General features: G+C 43.8%; 1 protein-coding gene across 4 annotated transcripts; it reads right to left on the bottom strand.

Annotated features, from left to right (window-relative positions):
* Window positions 1–400: 400 nt before the first annotated feature.
* On the bottom strand, window positions 401–19,471 carry NPRL3 (NPR3 like, GATOR1 complex subunit). Of its 4 annotated transcripts, none has more exons than XM_061548932.1 (14): window positions 19,017–19,471; window positions 17,136–17,202; window positions 16,867–16,914; window positions 14,379–14,511; window positions 13,260–13,334; window positions 12,247–12,400; window positions 11,151–11,229; window positions 10,433–10,570; window positions 9,703–9,859; window positions 9,000–9,106; window positions 8,479–8,608; window positions 7,915–8,134; window positions 1,919–2,114; window positions 401–1,269 (listed from the first exon to the last, which is right to left on the bottom strand). In XM_061548932.1, exons 1-14 carry the CDS (start codon window positions 19,072–19,074, stop codon window positions 1,104–1,106), a joined length of 1,728 nt encoding a protein of 575 aa, XP_061404916.1. In that variant the 5' UTR covers window positions 19,075–19,471; the 3' UTR covers window positions 401–1,103. The 4 variants fall into 4 exon arrangements, with proteins under 4 accessions (XP_061404916.1, XP_061404914.1, XP_061404917.1 ...); XM_061548930.1 differs by lacking the exon at window positions 19,017–19,471 and adding an exon at window positions 18,079–18,806; XM_061548933.1 differs by lacking the exon at window positions 16,867–16,914 and having other exon boundaries at window positions 19,017–19,465.
* Window positions 19,472–21,292: the final 1,821 nt, after the last annotated feature.

Genomic DNA, 21,292 nt, shown 5'->3' on the forward strand with positions numbered 1-21,292 from the left:
AGGAATCATGTCTGCATTCACCACATTACTTGTGGTCAGAATGCAAACAAAAAAATACTCTGATAATATATGCATTGTCTTTGCATGTATGCAAGCCAATGCATATATTATGTATGTTTTTGGCTTGCTTCCTGCTGACGATAGCATTAGCAAATACCGATAGAAAATATGGGTCACACCTAATCTGCAAAATATTGAGATAACAATGGGTGCTTACATTATTTTCTAAACGAGCAGTGTCTATCTACTCAATGTCACCTGTGTACAATATTACGTGCCATTTGATTTAATTAAAGTAGCTGACACATTGTGTTTGGGTATTGTACAAGGTGAAGGTGTAAAAGTTATTGGGGAAATATTTTTCAGATGCTCCCCAAACAAAGAAAAACCTCATATGTACTGTAGTTAAATCAGCAGCATTTACTTTTTAAACACATCAAAACGCTTGGCAGTAACATTTCTGCAACATCAATCTTGACATGAAACACATGAAGCATCTTCATGTAACTGGCACTTATGCAACAATTCCAATCGTATCTGCGTATTAACCACAATCCCGTGGGCACGCATAATTTTGTACTTCTAATGGAAGAGTTAAAAAATAAATAAAAATATGGTGATAAATCGTATGCATTGAGGTGACAGGAGTTCACTTAGCAAGTGGTAAAGCCATGAAAAGTCATTGTGGAGCAGAGCTTAGAACCATGACTGAGGAATACATCTCAGTTATATTGTCAATATAACTAAAACAAGAGTCGTCGTTACTGCAAACACATTCAACTATATCATATGGCTATCGCCCATAGAGGACAATCTGAGCTGCTCAGATGAACTAACACATTTGCCGAATTAGTTGGCATTCAATTAACCCGTGATGAAAATGTATTTATACAAAGATACGCCACTACCCGAAACCTTGTTGATTATATCCTTTTTCTTTTTAAGGCAGTATTTTTGATAAATGCCTTGGTAAACAAACATCATGCAGGTCCTCTTAGGATCTGAATGTGGGAAAAGGCTCTAGACGACCGCTGGACCGGACGTGTGGTTTGAGCCGTGCATGAGTTGCTCGGTGGTTCGAGCAGATATGCCGGTCGTGTTAGTCACTCTGTGGGCGAGTGAAAGATAGAGATGATGGGGTCTTCGTGAGTGAGGACCACCAGCACACTGCGGAACTTGTCGATGAGCGTGAGTAGCTGGGAACGCCGCACGTTCTCGTGATACATGATTTCCTCCAGATGGTGGTATCCTCGGAAGTATGGCAGCAGCCTGCATGAGGCAAGGAGCGAGACACACGTGTCACACAAAACTTTTAAATTGGGAAGTAACTTAAAGCACTTTACAGGGGACACAAATAAACAATCCATGAGGATAACATAGACACTGACAACAATGAAGGCACAATGGAATATGCAATAACATACAAGTACAGCAAAGCAAATTCAAATTAGGAATACAATTAAAAGGTTAATGGGAAACTGATATCGCGATAATATGTTGTATCGTGAAACGTGATATCGAATCATGAGAAACTATATCACATTCTTAGGTTTTTTCGGTAAAGTCACGTAGGTAAAAACATAAAAAAGTAAAATAAAATAAAAATCACGACGTTTCGGAGGCAACACAAGCTTCCGTCTTCAGGTGGTACCGTCACAGCCACGACAGCTGTATCAAGTAAATGAGAGATTGCAGAAGCTACCACTCCGTTAATATAATGGTTGAAGACGGAAGCTTGTGTTGCCTCCGAAACGTCGTGATTTTTATTTTATTTTACTTTTTAATGTTTTTACCTACGTGACTTTACCGAAAAAACCTAAGAATATGAATCATTGCAGTCACGAAAGCTTCAAATCTAAAATGATATCACGGCAATCCCTAGTACCACCGAGTGCTGGAGGCGATGTTGTGGTCTAACCTTGCGAAGAGCCGCAGATCCTCGGGGTTGTGAGCGGCGGGCACGGCGTTAATGCAGCTGCGTTCGTGTTCGGGCAGGCTGGCCAACAGGTTCTCGGTGACGCGCCGGTTCACGGGCGAGTCCTCGCCGCACGCGCCCAGCTCCACGCTCGACGCTTCGAGGCTGGGACTCGTCAGGGTAAGATCATCGCTGCTCGCTGATGACAGAAAGGTATGAAAACGACTCACATTCGTAGACAACTAAGACCGAAGGCCACAGCGCAGTTACCACTGACGTCTATTTCGGAGCTGGGTCTGGTGGCGCACACCTGTAATCCAGTACTTTTGAGGCAAGGGGCAACTGGACACTTAGAATTATGAAACTCTCAAACATTCTGGCCCATTAAGTGACCAATAGATGGCATCACTGCAAATGGATGTATGAACCTATCACCTCATAGGTGTGAGTTTTATCCAGGCAGTCTGGTTTTCTCCCACAAAAAAAAGTTAAACTGGCCAAAGTATCCCGATGCAGGACCCTTCTGAAAAGGTTATGATACTCAGCAATGGTTTGCTAACAATATGTTTAAACGGTAATGACTGTTGTATACTAACCCTTCCTCCAAAATTGAGATTAATAATATTTGATGATTTTTATATATTATCTTTTACTTGTTTTTTTTAAACACACCAAAGCGCAGCAAACTGCAAAACACCAGGTGTTGTTAAGTGATGAACTGGAGGAGGGCTAGGATGGCAGAATTTGCAACCTTGCTTCAAGGAAAGATAAGGCCTGATGAACGGGCACATGTCACCCGTGCAGGCGGCAGAGACAGTGGGAGTGTCAGCCAGACATAGTTAAGGCAAAAAGCCCAACCATCCTGCATGGTTTTAAAGTAACGTCAAAATCCGAAATTCAACAACAGAGTAGGCTAAAGTATCGATCCTCGCGCTCGCTCAAATTGGAGACCAGGCTGCGAGCTACATCAATGAACCATTGCCATTTGCTAATCCAATACTGAATGTTAATATTACTGAAGTCAAAACGAATTCTATGACCTCAGCACATGGGCAAATAATAGGGCAGTGTCGACTCAAAGGCAATGGAAGAAAACAGAGGCGCCTTTGTCTAAATCACAACCACAGAAAGCCAGGAATCATCACTGATTGTGTGTTTAGGGATTCCGAGCTAGTTGGAACACGTGCACACAGGGGGGGAGGTAGAAGTACGCCTTGTCCTCCTGCAGCTGAGGGAGCAAAGATAAACCCAAGAAGGCCAAGAAATTAAATTAAGTGGGTCAGCTCAAGGCTGTGTGCACAGGGGAGGGAGCTGATTTAAACAACCCTGCACGTCTGAACGTGAGGGGGCCCTGGACCTGAAATTAAGAATAACACTCCCAGAGCAGAAGGTGATGGCCACGGTGAGACGAGAATAAGAGGGTTGTATATCTCTCAAGGATGCAGACCCAGCTGAACAACAAGGCTGCGGGGGTCACCAGAAGTTCGCGTTCGCCTAGTTAAGACAAAAAGCTCAATTATTCTGTATTGCTATTAAAGTAACGTTAAAGTCGGAATTTAACAACAGGGTAGGCTAAAGTTTGATATTCACACCCACTCCAATTAAACCAGGTCACAAGTTACGCCTACTGAACCATCACCATCATTAAGTCAATATGAAATGTTATTTCCATACTTTAATGCTTTCTATACAACTCGACCCGAAGCATATGCATGAAAAGACAAAAGTAAAACTTATGAAAAGCCAGGATAACGGGATGAATCACCACCAGGTCGAATATAAATACATAATAAAAAAAAACGATGTTAAACCCAGGGTCGGAGAAAAAGGGAGATCCCGGCCGTCTTTGTATCTCCGCAGCGCGGGATAGGAGTGTGTATACGCTCGGGGAAACACCTCCACTTGAGTCAAGCACCACGATGGGAAACGACAGACCTTAGGTTACATACAGAATCATAACTGTGAAATAGTAAGGGACAAATGTTAACTTAAAACTTCTTAACCATTTCTTTGTGCGCCGGGTCGGAGAGAGTGTTGCCCCTCCCTCCAGGTGGTGCAACACAAACAAAGACGCCTATGAGACGATTTGTAACGTCTGTGTTTTGGGTTCATGAAGAAGGCCAGACAAGAGATAATATTGCACCCAGACAGAGAGACGACCTCGAGGCAATTTGTAACATCTGATTGTTTGCTCGTGGGTTTTATGGAGGGAGTGGGACAACGGAATACCGTGAGTGATGCACACAAGGACATACGGACGTACGGACACACACATGGACACACCTGCCTACGGACAGATCCTGACACAGCAAAAATCGAAAAGAAGCCCCGCCTTGTGGGCGGGATCCAGGGGGATTTTTCGGCATAAAGGAAAGGATCCTGAGCATTGGAAATCAGTGCGACCAGTGGGTTGGCTCAGGAACGAGTGCGACCAGAGGGTCGACTCAGGAGTGCGACCAGAGGGTCGACTCAGGAGTGCGACCAGCGGGTCGGCTCACGTGGGGGGTGCGACCAGCGGGTCGACTCAGGAGCGAGCTGCGACCAGCGGGTCGGCTCGACTCATCTTCAGCTCGTCTGGGACTCAGCCGAGTTCGATCGGCTTGCCAAAGCCGGCTCTCGGGGCTCGACTCAAGCGGCTCCCCATCTCCTCTGCAGGCGGGCAAGACCCGCTTGACAGCTCAACTCGGCCTGCGTGGGTCAACCTCTGCCGAGTCGGAGGTCTCTGCTGCCGCCGGAGTGGTGAGAGTCGCGGTTTTGGCGACGAGGCTCCGTGCACACGACGACCACCACTGCACGCTGCGAGCGAGTTGTGGGCGCCACCTACCGACCGGGTTCCGAACTGCGACAGCGTATCAACGGGCATCCGAACCAGTTCCCCACGGTGACAGGGGAGCGACTGATACGTATGACGCGCACCGCCCCCTCACCACACGACCACCAGGCGTCTGTTTGACATAAAGAATCGACTCCGAACACTGACTATTCAAGACAACTCTTACCACTCAAACACACTCGAACCCATAAGCCATCCGTGGCTGGGAAGGCATCACAACGAGACCGAGTGATGGCCATCCGTCGTTTATAAAAGTATTCGTAATTTTTATCTTTAATATTTAGTGGGCATAAATTCCCAACAGATCCATCAATACGAACTGATTTTTGGCACCTCCTTCCGCCGAGCCACGCTCACGTGGGGAGTGGTGGCCCACCGGATCCTTATCAGGTGATCTGGTCCCCAATTAGTAAACTTGGTATAAGATAACGATCTTCGGAAAAGGAGCACCGTCGCAGGCCCTTACTCCGAGCCGTTCTGTTGTCAGATAACCTGCCGATGTATCTGTTGAGATTGGTGCCTTTAAGAATAATAACTGTTTTTGATTGTGTTTTCTTTTTATCGCCGTATAATCTTTCAAGTATCTTTCAGTCATAATCGCCGCACGTACTCGCATCCTCTACAGAATATTCAACTGTCCCGTGACCCAAGGTGCTAACAACGTGATAAGGGTTGCGTATGATCAATAAGGAGTGCGGTACTGCGTGAACAAAATTGAGTATAATCATTCATTAACGTTAAGGTTTTCTTAGCATAGTATTTGCATATTTTAACGACTCTCTCTCTCACTAACAACCATCGCGTTATGCGGGATCCATGTGCCGTTGTCAAAGTGAAATCAGACAATCGTTGATGATACTGTATTGATGCCGTGTTGACGTTCCGGGATTGAGAGTTCGCATACTATATCATAGTTAAGGTTGAATTAGTAATAAATTGATCAATACAGAAGTGAATTTTCGATTTAAAGCTTTCGTGACTGCAGGGATTCATCTTCTTGTTTCTTTCGGTAAAGTCACGTAGAAGGGAAGTAATAAAATAATAAAAATAAAACATAATAAAACAATTCTCACGACGTTTCGGCTACAACGCAAGCAGCCGTCCTCAGGTGAAGAATGAGACACTACCAAACTAGGAGCTTATATATAAGCTGCATTGGGGGTTGAAGAGCGCCTTAACAAAAAGAATGTGCATGTGAAGAGGGATTTAGCATATTCATGGAAAATGCGTAGGCGTTGGGCGGGGGGGTGTCAAAGTCATATTATGCCCATGCATTATGCAGGATCAGCAGCAACCAAGGGGGGTGCAGGGATTAGCAGTAACAAAGGAAAGGAATGTTAATGATATGTAGCTGCAGTTACTCAACAACCACGTAGAAAACTAAAGTATAAACTACATAAAAAACTAAAGTATAAACTGCATCGCACCATCAGTATACTTACTATACTCTATAATAAGCTGAGTTACTAACAGCAAGTAATACATTACAATTTTACCTCGTAAAAATTCTATAATATGCTTCCATCTAAACCTTATTCTCTTACATCACACGAGCATATACCGTACTATATACTGCCATAGATAAACCCAACATTAAATTATATACCGAGAAGATGGATTCTGGCTCAGCAATCATTGGAAGGACGTAATAAACCATTTCGATACACATTAGGGTGTGTAGAATAATACATAGTGTGATATTAAATGTATAAGATATAGGTTGGTTTACAGCAATACAGTATATAATTTAATGTTGGGTTTATCTATGGCAGTATATAGTACGGTATATGCTCGTGTGATGTAAGAGAATAAGGTTTAGATGGAAGCATATTATAGAATTTTTACGAGGTAAAATTGTAATGTATTACTTGCTGTTAGTAACTCAGCTTATTATAGAGTATAGTAAGTATACTGATGGTGCGATGCAGTTTATACTTTAGTTTTTTATGTAGTTTATACTTTAGTTTTCTACGTGGTTGTTGAGTAACTGCAGCTACATATCATTAACATTCCTTTCCTTTGTTACTGCTAATCCCTGCACCCCCCTTGGTTGCTGCTGATCCTGCATAATGCATGGGCATAATATGACTTTGACACCCCCCCGCCCAACGCCTACGCATTTTCCATGAATATGCTAAATCCCTCTTCACATGCACATTCTTTTTGTTAAGGCGCTCTTCAACCCCCAATGCAGCTTATATATAAGCTCCTAGTTTGGTAGTGTCTCATTCTTCACCTGAGGACGGCTGCTTGCGTTGTAGCCGAAACGTCGTGAGAATTGTTTTATTATGTTTTATTTTTATTATTTTATTACTTCCCTTCTACGTGACTTTACCGAAAGAAACAAGAAGATGAATACAGAAGTGGTTGTGTGATTCTTTCCTGAAATCTATGCATAAGATCTGCTTCTGCGTTGAGATCTGAACTTGGTGACCTTAATAAACACACTAACACATACTCAGTAAATGTTAAAGCGATAACGGGGTGAACCGGGGACCTAAAATATAACCACGAATACACACTCTGGGAATGTTAAAGCGAGAATGAGACGAACCTAGACAACGATGCCGAGTTAATCTAAGTTAATCTTGCATACTTACACCACACCTGCATAACTGCATACGATTAATTGCCTTATTCCGATCGATAACCCACCCTCATCACCGAGGCGGGGTCTGGTTATCATAACGACTTGCATTATCATAATTACACCCACTCGCATAATTAATACGATTACCTCTCGAATTGGCATAATTAAAATGTGCGTAATTACATAAATTAACATATTTCCGGATAATTACACATTTGGCCAAATTTCATTTAATTATTATTATTTTCACTGAATATTCATAACCCACATATACAACATAATAATTTCACCCACGCACGCATACAACATAACAAATTTTGATAACCAACATATACAACATGACCCTATGACATGAAACATCCTATTTCGCTAGATTTTATGTCGCGATTAACAACAGCATCAGTTAAAATTAAACAACGAATACAAGGATGTAGACATTACAGATTATAATTTTCAATGTATAATTGTTTTAGTTTCAGTCCTCGTAAAGCCAAACCCACGTGAATAATAATGGATTTAAATTTGCTGCACATTCACTTTGTGCACTTTGGACGCGGCAGGTCCTCCTCCGCTTACGTGGGGAGCCGAAGACAAGTGCGGTGGGCGCTGAGAAGGCACACCCAGTGGCACGCGCCGCGCCGCCCGCACACTGCAGCTCGCCGTCACCACCACCGCCGTATCCCCCACTAGAGCTGGCGCTCTCTTCGCCAGCAGGCACCATCAGGCACACGTACGTGTGCAGCTGCATCAGCATCCTCCGCTGCAGCATCCACATCACCGTGTGCACCAGCTGGGTCTGCCGGCAGCCATGGCAAAAGCAAGTGACTGCATGTTCTCGTATGTACCCTGGTGTGCACTTTACCATTCTTTGTGTTTCCTATGCGTACATCACAGACCCCCGTGTGTCCATGTTTGCTGCCTGAAAATGTTAGTAATGTATGTTGTTGTCCCTCTTACATGGATTGTGTGTATAGCATACCTATTATATACCAATGTCTGCCTTCTATGCACCGATTTCATAGACATCCGTCCTCCCTTGCACTAAACAATCCACACAAATTGGCGTGGTCCCGTGGTGAATGGCCTGAGTTCCCCCTCGTATGCCCGCGTGGTGCCATGCGCCCCCAGCGATGACTGCACCTGCTGCACCGGTGTGCCAAGCGGGTTTCGGTGCTCCGCAAGCGGCGTAGGCAGGGAGAACTCGGTCAGGGTGGTGGATAGCTCGCACCCAGGGAACTGTTGCGCAAACTGCTCCGAGTACGGCGAGTGTCTGCGCACACCAGTAGCACACGATGACTCTGGAGCGTGCGTGTCTGATCACCAACGAGATCATGTCTGATCACCAACGCGATCATGTCTGGTTCCAAGTCTCAAGGTGAAACACGCAGTCAGTGCCTGCTGACTGGTCAGAGTCCGGCTCGTATAAGCATGCATTGGCTTGTTGTGTTACTCAGGCCCGTGAACTTCAAATCTAGATTTACTCAGGCCCGTGAAGCATATGCCCAGACGGCTTGCCATACAGCTTAACCAAAACATGATTTGGAATGCTACAACACATGACTTCAAACGACACACCATAATCCACAGCTGTGTATGGAAGAACAACATAATAACACCCACAATACCATGCAATCCTCCCATCGATGTGTGCGTGTACACACATGTACGTGTTGGAGCTGGGCGACAGCATATAGACGTTGGTCTCACACAGTGGGTAGATTACGGTGGCTTTGCCCCAGTACACCAGGTGCGCCGCCAGCTGGAACACCTGACAGGCACAGGCAAAAAAAAGGCAATTTTCAGCCATCTTGGCCAGCCTTAGCAGGAGTGCTAATTACATGCAAAAGGTCCCTTTTCCAACAATTTCCAAATCAGGTTGAAAGTGTTTATGCGAGAACTCTGTCTGTCTGTCTGTACACCCATCCATCTGTCTGTAATATGGTGTCACTCTCATTGGGATGATGCAATATGAATTAAATTTTAGTAAAAGTCGTGCTACTATTAGGGTCTTACCCTATAGAAAACTGGATAAATTAATCAAAGGGTTGTCCAAGTAATAATAAAACAAGGATGAACTCAATGCCTTTTCGGACAAGGCAATGACATCAAATGCCAAATGCGTGCCTTGCGATGACATCACTGTGGTGCCACGTCCCAATGTCACTCGTAATACGCCGTGTGACACCATCTAATTGTGCTGCTCGGAAAGCATTCATCATCAGCCGTGATCGAACTGGCGACCCCTGTGGATGGCATGGCCATTGTGCGCTAACCATTACACCACGGCAGCATCTACGCAGCTTGGCATAGCCTGCTCCTATCGCCAGTGCTATTTTCACCGTAGCTGATGCACGTCCACCTCACCTGCAGCAATGCTAGGTCAGCATCCTGCGCCAGCTGCTGCAGCGTCTTCATGGGTGACGTCACTTTGATGAGCCGCACCAGCGACGGGGAGCTGTCGGCCGGCAGCTGACTCAGCAGCGACTTCTCCTCGCCCAGCAGTAGCAGCGCATGGTAGGGACTGCACGTGGGGCGAAAATATACAGAAAACAGGGAATACAAATCAGGGTGGGTAGGGTGCTGTGTGTGAGGAAGGTGACTGCGTGGGCTGTGATGGAAGAGTGTGGATGTGGTGTTGGTGAGCAGTTCAAGAAGGTCGTTTATTTGCAGAGAGGGTTTAGTGTAGAAGTGCTATGTGATCGCTTAAATGGGTGGGCACAGGGTGAGGGGGTAGTGGAGAGAAAAGGAGACCAGGTTTGATGAGATATACTTGTTCCGCAATATATTTTTTCATGCCAAAAAGGTAAAGGTTTGACAAATAAGTAGGCTATGATCAGGTGGGCTGTGAACATTCTGGACTTGTAAGAGACATTCTTGGATAGACCATCGAACAAAGATGGTCACTGCATCACGCGCGTTCAGATGCGCTTCTGAGGCCATCTAGAATGCTCTTCCTTCCGAAATTAGGAAATGACCAGAGCTATGCCCTTTTCAATCAAGATTGACCTTCCTCCGCACCTCTGATTAGCACAGTTGGCTACGTACGGTGCGAAGGATGTTTAACACACATACATACGAGCACCCTTGCACTCACCGTATTGACTTTAGGCTCCTTTCTATAGCCTCGGGCGAGATGTAGTTGTTGCTGATTTTGTGCACCTTGTGAGGCAGGCAGAAGCTGACTTCCAGCCAGTTGTTGATGTAGAGCTGCACCAAACCTGTGGAACAGAGGCTGGAGAAGGAACACACAGCACGCACTTAGAGAAGCATCTCATTTTGTTCTACCATTATCCATCCAAACGTTAATTAAAACTGACCAGACCCGGTTAAGCAGGGTGCATCTTTTAAAAATATACCCAAGTATAGTGAAATAACGTTACTTTGGCTATAATTTAAAAGACACACCCTGTATAACAACTAAAGATTTCCCCATTTGTGAATGTATTGTAATAACTACTTAACACTATCTGCCCCAGCGTTCCCACTATTTTTCAGATTTTGAATTCTTCTGCTCGCAAGAATGATAACGTTATAAGACGATTCACACAGAGCTACATGTGTTTACAATCGACAAGCCTTCAACACCTCTGATAGGGGCGGTTATTGAATACACGAAAGCACATGGTTCATATTCCACAAGGGGGCAGTCATGTAGCCTCTTGTGCACTTAAGCAATTATTCAGTCCATTCTCTCTCTTGTAACAAGAGTTTCCAGAAAAATGGGATTAAAAGACATCTGCAAAAGGAGCCCACCACACCGCATTCCTCATGCACTCTGAGTTGGTCGTGCGCTGCGCGGCAAGCAAGCTTACTTGTCATAGGCCTCCTTTAGGTCCCGAGCCAGCTTGCTTTTGGGCAGGATGTGGTGGAAGGGAGAAGGCGGAGGACTGCCTGCATGGGCAAGAACACAACAATGAGCGAATTAAAAACGATTGCACCCCTTAACACCGCGGAATGTCATCATGAGACTCTAAAGCAACCGTATTCACGTTTTCTGATTGGCGGCAGAGCATGCAAAACTGACAGCTTGTGGCAGAGAACAGAAAGCACAGCGATGCCGCCCACTCAATTGTCCCCTTCACGCCCTGTACAGGGTGTCTGACCTTGTAGCTGCCGCGACAGGGGTTTGGTCGTTCCACTGTCCCCGATAGGCTGACCTTATCCATTCGGGAAGTTACTCGGGAGCATAGTTGGGTTATCCGATTATTTAAATGATGGATTACTCCACCGATAATCAGCTCGATGACTCAACCGATTACACAGCAGGAAAATAGTTACATTAAAAGCCAAACATGTGTCGGCACACGTGCCGCTGCATGGGAGGCGATGGGGCTTGGCTTGGAGACGCCATCGGCATGATCAGCCGCGTCACCCCACGTTCTGCAAGCAGCATCGAAGGGCGGTCGCAGTTAGTTTTTACAAGATCCAAGCATTCCATCACAAAAAAAAGTTGTCGACTATATGTAAATGTAAACATTAAATTAAATAGATTGAATCGACTAATCGACCTGAGCTCTACTCCGTACAGTGGGAGGGCGTAGCGGGGAGTGTGTGCGTGTGTGTGCGTGTGTGTGTGCGTGCGTGAGCGAACCACACACGGTAGGGTAGTGGTTAGCACGCTGCACTACGGACCTGGTGACCCGAATTCGATTCCCGCCCGAGTCCAACACCAGTGACAATTATCTGAACTGGTCATGGGCCTCCTCTAGTTCGACTAAGCCTCAAAAGTGAGTACCTGGTGCGGTGTGTAAACATCACCACTGGTGAGACAAAGGCGGTCGGGCACGGTGCTGGCCACCCACCCCTCGTGTGCTGTTCCGGCCTTCATAGGTGCCCACTACCAGCACTTGCCCCAACAGTCTGTTAAAGCTGTAGAGGAGGATCTCTCTCAGTGTGAGCGAACCGCACCGTCGTGCAGGGCAGAGATCTCGTCCTGCACGGCCAGCATCAGCTTGGCCTCCCGTGTCAGGTACTGGCAGCGCCGCTCCTCATGGCGCAGCGCCACCGCCATGCGTCGCGACAGGTTGTGCATGCAGCCCAGTACCGACGGGTCCGCGTGGGCCTGAGGGCCGGGGCCACATAGACATTGCACGCACACGAACATTTGTAATTGCTGCCTCAAAGTAGAGGGCCTACTTCGGGATAACCAACAGCAGAGCTTGTAAGCAAAACAGAGCTCAAGTCCAACACATCCGCTAAACGTATGGAGATGTCTGTAGGAGGGACACAACTGGAAACAGAGCAGTTTATGTATACCTAGGACAGATAATGAAGGCAGACTGGAATAAAAATGATTAATAAGGCGCACGGGAGCAGGTTGGAGTGTGTTTGAAAGCTGAACATGATAATGAAAAGTAACATACCAATTTGCTGTGATATGGTTCATTAACATGGTCGTTCACAAAGAACAAAAAAATTAAAAACAAACAAGTATGGAGAGATGGAAGCTTATATTTACCCTGAACAATCCAAACCTAATATTTAGCTATTTGAGCTAAAAATATTAAAACTCAGATGGTTTTGGTTTCATATCAAGGGCAGATTCACCCTCAAATTATAAAACACTTTGCCCGTCCAAGGACGGGGTGTATTGCAGTAAACACACAGACATTCTTGGCTCATTATAGTAGTACATTTCATGTCTCATGCAAGTTATTTTACGTATCAATCTGCTGCTGGTTATTGAGGTTATTTGAGCAGATTTTTCCCAGGACCAGCTCAGATGTCACTACCACTGATATTATCCATAGCCAGGGATAAAACTCAGGTGGCCAGATTCATAGAGAGGCATGCTAGCTAAACACTTGTACGTATAAAATCCCCATCACCAGTGACCCAAGCATCCTGTGGAGTGAGAGGCTAAAGTAAAGTTCTCCTGTCCTCTATATTTTACTGCATTGGTTGCCATGTGTGCCACTCACTCTTAGCGCAAACACCACGTTGAACAGGATCATAGTTGGAGTTTCTCGTTTGGGAGATGGATCTGTCTTGGAAACCTTTTGAGAAAAACAAACTTCACATGACAAAGAACGGTGCGCTAATTCATACAGACACAAGGTATCGCTAACAGTGTAGATTTGTATAACCTGGGTTAATAGGATTATATAGCCAATTTACTCGATAATTTAAGGAATTGATTACTTTTATTCTTTGGTTCTTTCCGTAAAGTCACGTAGATAAAAAAAAACACACTATGTACTCTGTAGCCTGGTTCTTAATCGGAGTGAGTGTACTGGCAGTCTATAATGTAGACTGTAGCCTGGTTATTAACCTCGGTGAGCATACTGACAGTCTATAATGTAGACTGTTGCGTGGTTCTTAACCTTGGCAAGTGTACTGGCAGTCTATAATATAGACTGTAGCAATGGTTATTAAGCTGGGTGAGTGTACTGGCAGTCTATATTTTAGACTATAATGTAGACTGTAGCCTGGTTTTTAACCTTACAAACCAGGCTACAGTCTACATTATAGACTGCCAGTACACTCACTCCAAGAACCAGACTACAGTCTACATTAGTGTTTTTTATTATTATTTTTATATATTTTTTTTACTTTTATTGACTTTATTTTTATTTTTAAAAATTCTATCTACGTGACTTTACCGAAAGAACCAAAGAATATGAATTCCTGCAGTCACGAAAGTTTTAAGTCTAAATGTATTACTCGACTGGATATCGGTCTGCTTAGTGGACTAATTGGATGACATGTAAATATATTGAAGAAGCCTCACCCCTCTTCTCACTCATGCTGCTAAAAGTTTGATGATGGGTAGGGCTTAGTGACACCATCGGCATCATGTCACGTCACGCTGGGTGTGGCCTCTGGGGGTTTCCTACCTTCGACAGGTAGGATGTGGGGGGCGGCAGCCATTTTTAAGAGGGCCTAGGTAATCGATCACAAAAAGGGTAGTCGATCAACTGACTTAATTGACCAATCTTCCGACTTCTATAGGATTACTGCAGGTTCAACAAAGGTGAGCTTTTACAATCAGCGTTAATGTTCGTACGGGCTAGGCTTTGCCTCTATTTGGCTGAACAAACCTGTGGCAGCTGCGAGTGCTGCAGGAGGGTTGGGTGCCCCACGAAGAGGACATTGTCAATCTTCAGCTCAAACCGCTTGCCACACAGCTCAGACTTGGGCGCCAAGATTGTGGCCAGAATAACATCGGAAAACCTGCACGCGCGCCAGCGCACGCACGCCAGCGCAAAACGCGTTGAAGGGGCATCCAAGCAGGGGACGCTCTCTCATCAGTCGGAGACGAACGCCCGTAGACACTTTAACACAACTGAGATGGAAAGATATTTTAAGGCATTTAGCAATTATTGTATATTATAATCAATCTTCACCAATTATTGTTAACCTATTATAATAGCTGGAACAGGAAAAATATGCAAAATACATTATGTGGATAATCAAGTACAGATGTACTCTTATATCAGGTATGATCAGAACAAATTTTTTTTGCATTTTGATTTTTAAAAAATTAACGAGGCAGTGAATGGGTGAAATGCATTAGTGAATGATGAGCGTGGCTTACTTTTAGGAGATGCAGAGAAATAAAAGGTTTGGCTTTTTAAATCGGCGCACACTTACAATCAGCAGTGTGCGTAAAATCATCCAGTGCTTGCGAGGAATTGAGTACAAATTGAAGCCAAGCGAAATGTGCACAGCTCAATCATGATGATAAAAGTGAAAATCTTTCACATGCAAGCATGAATTGCATGAGCTTTTAAAATAGCGCTCGTTTATCTCTGTACAACGTTTACCAATGCATTTACATATAACGGCGGAATCCCCAAGCGTTGTTTTTTTTTTACTCTGGGAGACTAATGTGTACCGTGAGGTAAACTGTCTCATCAGAGGAAAGCCAACGCAGTTTCACACTTAAAGGCTCTAACATATACCGTGCTCAGCTACCCACCGAAAATGTGAATTACATTTTTTTTAAAACAGCTCACCTCGTTCAATACAAGGGGCCCTTATTTTAGTGTGGATTTCACTCTGCTCTTCTGTGCACTTTAAATGGCAACTATTGCTTTGCAGGCTCTTGTACAATGTTTGAGATTTACCTGCATTTCACAGGAATGTTCGTATATATATAATTTTATTGTTACAAATTCGCTTCTAAAATGTTTCTTTATAATATATGTTCTAAACTTTTCCCCTTAATAATTTTCCTAAATACAAAATTCTCCCTCCTCGTTCTTGATCACCACTCCGGCTCTGGCAATACTCACTGAACCAATACTGTATTAGTGATTTTAGTTGTTGCCAGCTTTGCGCTAGACCTTTACGGCTGTGCTTGGTATCTTTGATTGAAAAAAAATCAAATGGCCCACCTTATTGAACAGCAACTTGAGATACAGGTGCATTTAGAAACATAACAAAAATGCTTAATGCACGAGTCAAATCCACATGGAACTGTACGCTCCTCAAAAAACTCAGTAATAACCATATCACCTAGTGAACCCAAATTTGTGACACACACACACATTTGAAAGGTGGACGTGAGACTGGAAGAATGAAGTGTGCACAATCGTGTAACAATTCACGGCCCAAAAAGTGCATCACCAACGCCCTGTGCAAGATTACTATTTTATTGACTAAAACCAATCAGGTTTATTCTGCAATTTTATTATAATTATTGTACTGCAATATGATTATAATTGTTTAATGTCTGATTACATAAGACAAAATAATTGTTGTTTTATGACCACTGTCCGATAGAAACATGTGAATGTAGCAAATGTGCTGCCAAAAAATGTCCTTTCCACCGTAACATTTGAAATGTCATGCCATCTTACCTTTCCTACTTAAATAATCCAGCTGATCACTCACAGGTTTTGCAAAACACGAGGGTGATATTTGACAAATACAAATAAGTGAGTTCAGCTGCATCTGTAAATCAAATAAAATCATGATTACCTTTGGGATCCGTGCTATTCTTATCCTGCAAGGCAATCCTAAAGGTGCTATGTTTCACATATTCTGCAGTAGTCACGCAGTAGGGGTTAAATCGATATGTATAACCCCAATTGAGAAAATTGTGGGTAAATTTTCAAATGTGGAAAGTTTGCACTGTGATGCCCGCACATATCATATGGCTCAAACATAATTTGCCTACTTTAAAAAAAAAGTGTTTGTTACAGTGGATAAACAAATTTGCCCCATTCCATGGATTTCTACGGACAATGGTGATGTTCAAAAAACGAATTCTGAATCATTGTAGGCAGCATTGGAATCCGAAGCCTGCAATTAGTCTCATGAGGACAAAAATTCAGGCAGAACCACGCCTGGACTCCATTTAATTTGGGACAAAGTTACTTTTCAGAAGTTTGAAGCCCCAAGTGTAGAACATCGCTACGTTTTCACAACCTTTTATGTTAGTTCTGTACCTACACTTGGAAGTGGGGGGGGGGGGGGCTTCCAGGAACAGATTTTGCTTTGAATTAAATGAAGTCCAGTTTTGGCCCTGTTTTAAGTGCAGCGATTGACGAGAAGGCACATTTCTGAAGGCCGGCATCTTACCCTGCTACCACCTGCTCATCACTCTCACTTACAGAATCGGTTTGCTCTCTGAAAAAGGGCATTTGTGGACATGAAAAAACAGCACAAGCAAAAAATATATTTTATGTGTTTAGCAATTATATAAAAAAGACACACTAAGCGATCATATTTTACGAGAAAAAATATTACAACGAATGCAACAAAAAATGTAACAAGTGAAGGCAAAACACTTAGCGCACACTATTTGTTAAGTGTATCCCAGGCAACACGTTGTTGCATAGCAACCATACCTCACGTCTCCGTCCTGGTCCTCGGGTTCGCTGGGTGTGTGCAGTGCAAACGGGCTCCTGTGCGTGCCTGCATCATAAGCCACGAACAATGAATGACCCCATTATATTATTCACCATCCCACCACCATTCATGACAACGGATGGATATCCTGGTGGCTGGCACGACTGCTGGCCAATTTGCAAAAGGTCAATTTGGTTATCTGGATACCGAAATTCACCACTGTGACCTTTGCAGCGCACATTAACAACATTTAAATAACTAACATTAATTTAGCAGACCTAACGGGAAATGAAAATGTAAACACGTTTAGCATACTCATTAATGGGACAGTAATGCAACTTACGTTGCAATTCAGATAGTAAATCAGTGAAGGTTACTGCATAACAATGAGTATTTTATTTGGATTGGTAGTTACAATACATGACAATCTGTCGACTGAATAACATCTGAATTGCACAGCAATATATATTACGAGAGAAATACACGTGTTTTCGGTGGACAATGGCCGAATAATTATGCTTTTCTAGATTACAGTCGTCTTCATCATTATGATGTCCGTGTAGCAGTGGCCCCATCAACAAGGTGGTGAAGATTGTAATGTTTGTGATCATGATTGTGAAAATAGGTGGTGGTGGTGATAGTGATGATGGCGGTGATGGTGATTATGGGGGGTTATCTTGAGTGTGTGCCGATGGCTGCGGTGATGCTGACGGCTATGATGATGGTAGTGATGGTGGTAATGATGGTGAATTGCTTGGTTATGATGGATGGAATGATTGCGTATTGATGGCTGTGAAAATAATGGTGGTGCTTTGATTATGTTGGTGAAAATGGAAGTGATATGATCGCTACACATGTGTTGTTAATCATGATGATCTTGATGAAGGCTGTGGTGGTGATGATGATCTTGATGAAGGTTGTTGTTCACGATCGCAAACTCACTAGTGGCAGCCTGAAACTGCTCTTTTTGACGTTGGAACGGGTAACGAAAGAGCAATTTATTGCCCCGACTGCCCGAGCTCACGAGAATGACGCTTATTGGACTTGTCTGGTCACCACCGGCCATGGTTTCACACAATTAAAGAGCGTGAACCGACTCAAAGAGACATCACCCCACGACCACCCCGACACACAGAACACACACAACGCCTAACAGCGCATCGCCATTAACAGTTAACTGTGCACCCCCCCCCCACCGCTCAATTGTGAGTACGGCCAACGAAGGCGTTTGCAGCCTGCGAGTTTTAAACAGGTACGCTTTCACGAGTAACGCCTGACATTGCTGCTAAGAGCTGTGGCGAAGCCCGGTCACTTTCCAATCAACGGAGGCGAGCGTGTGCGACGATCGCGTAAATCGACCGGCGCTCGTTAGGCCCAGGCTTTTTACGGCTTTCCTGCGCGGCCCCCCCGCGCCACGCGTCAACGACGGCGGCTCGGTCGGTCGGGGCAAAACGGGGGTCGCGGAATGCAACGCAAACGCTCGACGAGAACGCGTCCCGCCAGGGATAAGTTAATAACAAAAGGTTAATCTTTAATAAACGGCGGCGATTAATACGGAGAATTATAGCGCGTTGCCGCAGACACAAATCGGGACGCCGCGAAGGTGAACAGCCCCCGGCACAACACAAACACGTGGACGCCTTGTGGCGACTTAGTGCAACAACAACAACCAACAACAATCACTGGTAAGGGACCTCCTTGTAATTGCCAAGTGGAACGTTTGTACGTCTGGGAACGGCTAAACAGCAAGTATATTCACGTAGGGCAGGGGTCGAGAACCTTTTTGACTGGGAGAGCCATGAAAGCCAAATATTTCTAAATATATTTCATTGAGAGCCATATAGTAATTTTTAACGTATAATAAATTAAATATGTCTTACTTTTAATGCGACTTCTGGTGCTGCGTGGTTTTGCTGATGGCCTTGTAGTCTGGTTCATACGTGGTGAGGTTGAGCTTCATGCAGGCGTGACCCGTGAAATTTATCTTCAAAACTAATTTATGTTTACTTTAAAACGACACGGTATTATTAAGCAATATCACAAGTATTTTAAAATCAGTTCCAAACTGATTTTTTTTCAACTCAAAATTGTCTGGGAGCCATATGCCGTCACTGGAAGAGCCATATATGGCTCGCGAGCCATAGGTTCCCGACCGCTGACGTAGGGTCTGAATGTGCCCGGCCAATTTATTGTTTTAATGACTAGCAAAAAAAGTCGTCAAAAACACTTCCTTAGAAAGAAAAAGTATATAATCGGCGATGTTTTGGGCAATAGTCCTTCCTCACAGCGTATAGTGGTCCCAGAGAGGAGGTAGTTATTGACAAATGTGTTAAGAATATTGATTTTCAATGTTTGATTGTGCACCACTGATAACGCATTATCATCAAATAATGTTTTAACATTTTCTTTTTTTAATACGGAATGCTTTGCTTTTTATGGAAGGAAATACGAGTACTCCAATAGAACGTTGACATCTTATGACCAAGCCTTGAGCTGGAAAAGGTCACTGGGTTTAGCAGAGCTGTTGGGAATATTGCATACAACCAGTGTGGCAACACACGGGGCTATTTCAAAACCATAGAACTTAGCACGACGTCTTGAGGCAAAACCCATGGGGATTTTGATGAGCAAGGGTGTTGAGTAATGCAGGCTCTGCTATCTGAGTAGTTTTGAAACAGTTTCTTTCTGTCTGGAACATGTGCACATTACTATATTGCACATTCATGCCCCCTCCTGCAGAGGCTGCTGCTGCTGCTGTTGCTCTTGATGATTACGATGGTACAATATTAAAAGTATGACTATTCACAAAACATTGTTACTATATTAAATGGTGTACACTCTATGTTAAGTGGGGTGGTGTAGTAGTGGTTAGCACGGTGAACTAGGGTTGTTGTTATCTTGTGATCTTCGCATCACCGGGGGTCGTAATTAACCGGTTAAAAACGGTTAACGGCTTGAACACTCACTTTGTTTCAACTTTGAATGCCGTGGTGTAATGACCAACTACAATGGGCTTGCAAATAACATTGATACTTACACGCTCTATCCAAAAAGCCTTTATTATGGACATACACCTCATTTAGTTGATCGTGTGTGGTGGGCTGAAATGAGGGTACGCTCACTCTCTTGCAACATCATCTGGTGAGCATGGAAAAGTACAATACATCGCCGTCCTCAATTTCTCTCGAGTTCCCTCTAGTGAAGTCCGTTTCGTCAGCAGCGGCGAGAGGGAGCAACATGACATAGTTACCATGTGGAAAATTGGTCCAAACGTGTGGTTTCCAAATGGCATTTCGTACAGCCCCTCACACTTATTCAGCTTTACACTCCTAGAAAAATTAAGTCCAATGTAACCATGCACGTTTAAGTGTTCACTCACACGATGGCAACTGTCACTTGCTCTGCACATGAAAGATCAAGAATACAAAAATGCCACTGACAGGGAAGATTGTTGCACGGTATTTTGTTTAAAATTGCATATTTTGTATCGCCTTATTTTGTACGTGCAGAACGAGAGCTTTTCTTACAGTAGTGACTAACAACTGACATGTTCATAATCACACTACGTGCTAACGTTTTCTATCAGTGAGGGCTATTTACATTTTTTCGCAATCTTTACGTTTAGGAATTCTCCACAGAAAAAAAAAACGTTATTTACAACATTTAACCATTCACTTTAATGTACTGTATTATTGAATTAAAGTCAGTAACTACAAAAAAAAGTTAATTCAACAATTATTTTTTATCAGTAATAAATGTTTACCTTGGATACTCTTTCATGGCTTTAATCCACATATCAAAACATAATTGCATCCTCATCTATCTTATATACAGAGAAGATACCGATATTGCCAATTGTGGCTTGATATTCGCGATCATTTTGATAAGGCATTGCCAGCAGCATTTCCTCTATGTATTTCAAAACAATAATTAATAAGCGAGATAAAGTACAATTACGCAAGTCCTAAGAATGTTTGGAGGGTATATAAAGCACCAGTGCACTGCAGAAGCTCATAATCTCTCAGAGACATATATCATAGCCTTGGCTCAGCACTAGTTTGACCTCTGATGCGACTAAGCTCAGGAATAAGCCGCTCAATTGCTTCCAAAGATGTCTTAGCGACTCAGCCATGGCTTGGGCTTTAGGCAATTGAGC

This window comes from Lethenteron reissneri, chromosome 10 (assembly GCF_015708825.2).
Source record: "Lethenteron reissneri isolate LAM-NWPU_2019-01 chromosome 10, ASM1570882v1, whole genome shotgun sequence".
In the NCBI taxonomy this organism is placed as follows: domain Eukaryota; kingdom Metazoa; phylum Chordata; class Hyperoartia; order Petromyzontiformes; family Petromyzontidae; genus Lethenteron; species Lethenteron reissneri.